This window comes from Sitophilus oryzae, unplaced genomic scaffold, assembly GCF_002938485.1.
Source record: "Sitophilus oryzae breed Bouriz unplaced genomic scaffold, Soryzae_2.0 scaffold_1898_pilon_pilon, whole genome shotgun sequence".
Taxonomy (NCBI): Eukaryota; Metazoa; Arthropoda; class Insecta; order Coleoptera; family Curculionidae; genus Sitophilus; species Sitophilus oryzae.
The window spans coordinates 180381-184429 of NW_022146610.1; the positions used below are offsets into that span (position 1 = coordinate 180381).

The following is a 4049-nucleotide window of genomic DNA, read 5'->3' on the forward strand; positions in this document are numbered from 1 at the left end:
GTTTTCTTACTTCTGGTTTCTGCAGTGTAAATAATTATTATTATTGTGTTATTTGCGCTATTGCGTTCCATGATATAAAGAAATATAAGAATTTTATTTTTAACCACTTAATCCATTTTATGGAAAAAAAATGGTATATTTAATACAAAACAGAAATGGAACAATTTTAAGGCTACTTCTCTTGAACTTACGATCGAGATACTTTTGGAAAATACAAAGTTTTGCCTTCCTAATTTTCGTTCTAAAAAGATATAATTGGTATCATTGAATAAATATTTCTTAAAAAGAACGAAAAGTTAGGCATCAAAAAAAAACAAAAAAACTCCCAGACCCAAATTTTCATCCAAATATTGACGTCACTTCATAAATTATTTGGAAAAAATCGAAATAAAAATGAAATTTCTACACCCTGTATCACCCAAAACTAAGCATTTTAGGATATACATTTATACGAACTTTTTCACTTATTTTTATCTACAGAATATGCTGTCGAAGTTTCTCGAATACAGTTCGGACCACCCTGTATAACCCAATTTTTTATCATATCAAAGGTGTTTTTCTATGAAATTTTGTGATGTTTTTTTTATTTGATCGTTTTGGATCGAATACAAGCATTATCGATATTAATATGAGTATCGTACATCTCTAAAGTGTGGCATTAAGAGAAAAAGAGAGAGAGATGGGGAGTTTTTATTACCATTGGTGGTTCAGCTAGTGGAAGGCCACGGGGAAATAAAAATGTAATATAAATGCAAATATTCTGATCGTTAGTTGACGTCTCTATCTATTTTTACGACTTTGATAAGAATTTCAATGGCGTGCGGTTATGTAATCTTAACATACACATGTAATATAGAAAGCTACCCAAAAGCAAAACAATAACTTTTAACCCTGAGATTTACATTTCTATATTAATTTTCAAAGATAATTATTGATTCTTCTCTTCCAAAAAATTACAGAGAAAAAAAAGCAGTAATACCAACCATAGGCAGAATATACTCACGGGTACTTAAAAACAAAATTGAAGAGGAGATCATCGAGAAACAGCCAGAAGAACAGGCGGGTTTTCGAACTGGTCCACAGTGCTTCGTCCCATGGACAAAAATCAAAAAATAAGTTAAAATTTACTAATATCTGAATATATAATTTTATGCTTATAGCAATGTTCAACCATCCTGTATATTATTTTTCATAAACAGCGTTTTTGTTAGCAAATATTTTCACTAAAAATAAATTTTGCGATCATTATCTCATCAGTGAAAAGAATAACATTCATAGTAGTTCTGTATATTATGGAGTTAAACGGGTACGTACTTAATTGAAAGCCACTATGGATATTGTTAAACAAGGTATGTACTTTAAATTTATGTCTAAACAAGTTCGTGATTGTTTAGTTTTTATTTATTTTTAAGCTGATTCTTAAATGGGTATAAAAATTTTACGTTTTCAAACTTCAAAAAGGCATTTAAAAAAAACATATCAAAACATATCGTATTTATTGAATATTTTTGTTGCCATATTCATACACTTTTAATTTTTGTATAGTTCACCTGCGTCTGCTTGCGACGAACTTTATTTTATAATACTTTTCAGATGGAGTAAAATTGATAAGCAATGCCGATCTGGCTAATACTTGGCTTGATCATAAGAACAAGAACTCAAAATTATTTGTATTTCAAAAAATATGTTCTTATTAGATATTGATGAACCTTCCAGTCAAATGAGACACCACTTGTGCCTAAAAAAGTCCACTATGTTGGAGCGAAACGTCGCATAAAAAAAGTGTCCATCTTTCAATTTATTATAAAATCTCATACCCAAGAAAAGGAAAAAATAATATATGGATATGGTCTATTAAAGAGGTAACTATTAACATCAGAACCCCTCATACCGACAAAATGAACAGTAACAACGCGAAAAAGTAACATATTAGAAAATGATGTACAGAAATATCTTATATGTGAGGATACTTCAACTACCTGTGATTTGGATACTATAAATTTGGAAGATTCTGTCAGCAGTGATTCTCCTGAATCAGAGTAGTTACGATCTATGCATTTTGTTGTCCTAAAGTAAATTTATAGTACCTCTCTTAATTTTTTTTTTAATTAAATATAACATTAATGTTTCTTTTTCATTAAAGAAAAACATTTTTATCTTATATTAGGCTTATATTGTAGGAATCATGTTCTAATGTTATTTCAATTCTTTTTTATCACAGGAATTTATTTAATACTTACACCGTTTTCATACTATAACTTATTATTTGCTTAGATGGAACACAGCTCCAACATTATTATTATTTACAAGATTTTTTTTTCATAAACGTTGCACTAAGAACATCATCATTTAGTACAATGAGAGTACTCATCATTTGTGTCAAATAAACCTAGTTTGAATAAATTGCTTACAATAAAAGAGAAGTTTTGGATTTTTGTCCTCTAGAGCCATATGTTCGAAGCACTGTGTGGTCGATCGACTGTGGATAATGCTTTTTTACCCTCAAAATCGCTTTGGAGAAAAAAGTACAGCGTAGCAGTTGTTAGCCCATGTTACTTTCATAGGTTTGGAAAAAACTTGGAGGGAGATGAAGAACTTCAATTTAAGATCTACTGTAAATCTATTATAAAAATAACTCTGCAAGAATTAAGATAGGAAATGAGGTTACCAACTCTATTAATACAACAAAAAGATTTAGAAAAGGATGCTGCTTATCTCCTACAGTATTCAACAAAGCTCTGGTGAATTGGCTGAGAAAATGCAAAAATATGGGCGAGGGAGAGTGAGGGATGACACATTATTTACATTGTTTTTTCTGGATGATCAGATAGTTATTTCTGAAGACGAAAAAGATCTCAGTTACATGATCAGAAAACTCCAAGAAGAATACGAGGCGAATCTCTCGAAATGTGAATACCTTATAGTAGTCAATGAAGAGATAAAATACCTAACCTTAGACACTAACACAAGAGGAATAAAACCTAGTAAATACCTTGGAATAATATTTAATAAAACAAACAGCGGAAATGAAATGCAAGAAAGAGTAAATAAAGGTAGAACAGTAGCCAGAACATTGACCTCTCTTCCCTGGAATAAACAAATTAAAAGATCCACAAAAAAGCGCATTTACAGTAGCATAGTACAAAGTGTAACTCTCTACGGTTCCGAAATATGGGATGTTACAAAAGCCAATAAAAATAAACTTATGACAACTGAAATGGATTTTCAAGAAGAAGCTGCAGACGATCAAAACTAGAAAGAATAAGAAACGACCACATCCGAATGCAGATGCAAATGTATAGACACATACACAAAAACATAGAAAAAAGACAGAATTAAATAAACGTTGACAGATGTCCCAGAAAGATATTAGATTGGACGCCTTTGGAAAGAAGAAAGACAGGACGGCCCAGAAGGAGTTGGCGGGATGACATCAATCAGGCGATGATATCAATCAGGCGATGACAGCGAGAAACTTAAATGAAGACGAGGTTTTTGATGGGAAAGGATGAAAATTGGGGACGGAGAGAAGGCAATAGCTGTAGAAATTCGTTGACGATACATGAAAGAAGTAAATCCGACCCTTAACAGGTAATGCCCAGTCAGTATTGGATACAGAATGCCTCAATATTCCGTGGACATATTATACAGGGTGAGTTTCCTACGATGTTCTCTATGGGTATCTCGGAAACTACTGGAGATAGAAAGTCGGTTAAATAGGGAAAGAATTGCAGTTTTGTTGGGTCATAAACATGCGCCTTTCAGATCTTTGAAAAAGTTCATGGGTTACTAGATATTTCGAAAAAAACAAATTTTGGCTATTTCAAAAATTGTCCCTAATTCCATTATAATCTATTTTAGACAAAAAGGTTTCAGATAAAAGTTGTAGATAATAACATCCTTAATGAGACTGTCTTTTCCGTTTTTTTTCTAAAGCCTGTCATTTTTGACATATGACACAAACATATGTTTTTTTAAATGGAAACCATAGTTGGCCATGACTTCATAAAAAGCGCCATTTTTTAAGCTTTTCAGAGATATACGCAATA

At 31.5% G+C, this 4049-nt stretch overlaps 1 protein-coding gene across 1 annotated transcript; it reads left to right on the top strand.

Annotated features, from left to right (window-relative positions):
* The first annotated feature begins 2704 nt into the window (after positions 1 to 2704).
* Positions 2705 to 3256, top strand: LOC115883405. Its single transcript, XM_030901765.1, has one exon. The coding sequence runs from the start codon at positions 2705 to 2707 to the stop codon at positions 3254 to 3256; it is 552 nt and encodes a 183-aa protein (XP_030757625.1).
* The last annotated feature ends 793 nt before the right edge of the window (positions 3257 to 4049 follow it).

Excerpts from the sequence above, each read along its gene's own strand:
- LOC115883405 (XM_030901765.1), top strand. The coding sequence starts at position 2,705 with ATGCTGCTTATCTCCTACAGTATTCAACAAAGCTCTGGTGAATTGGCT.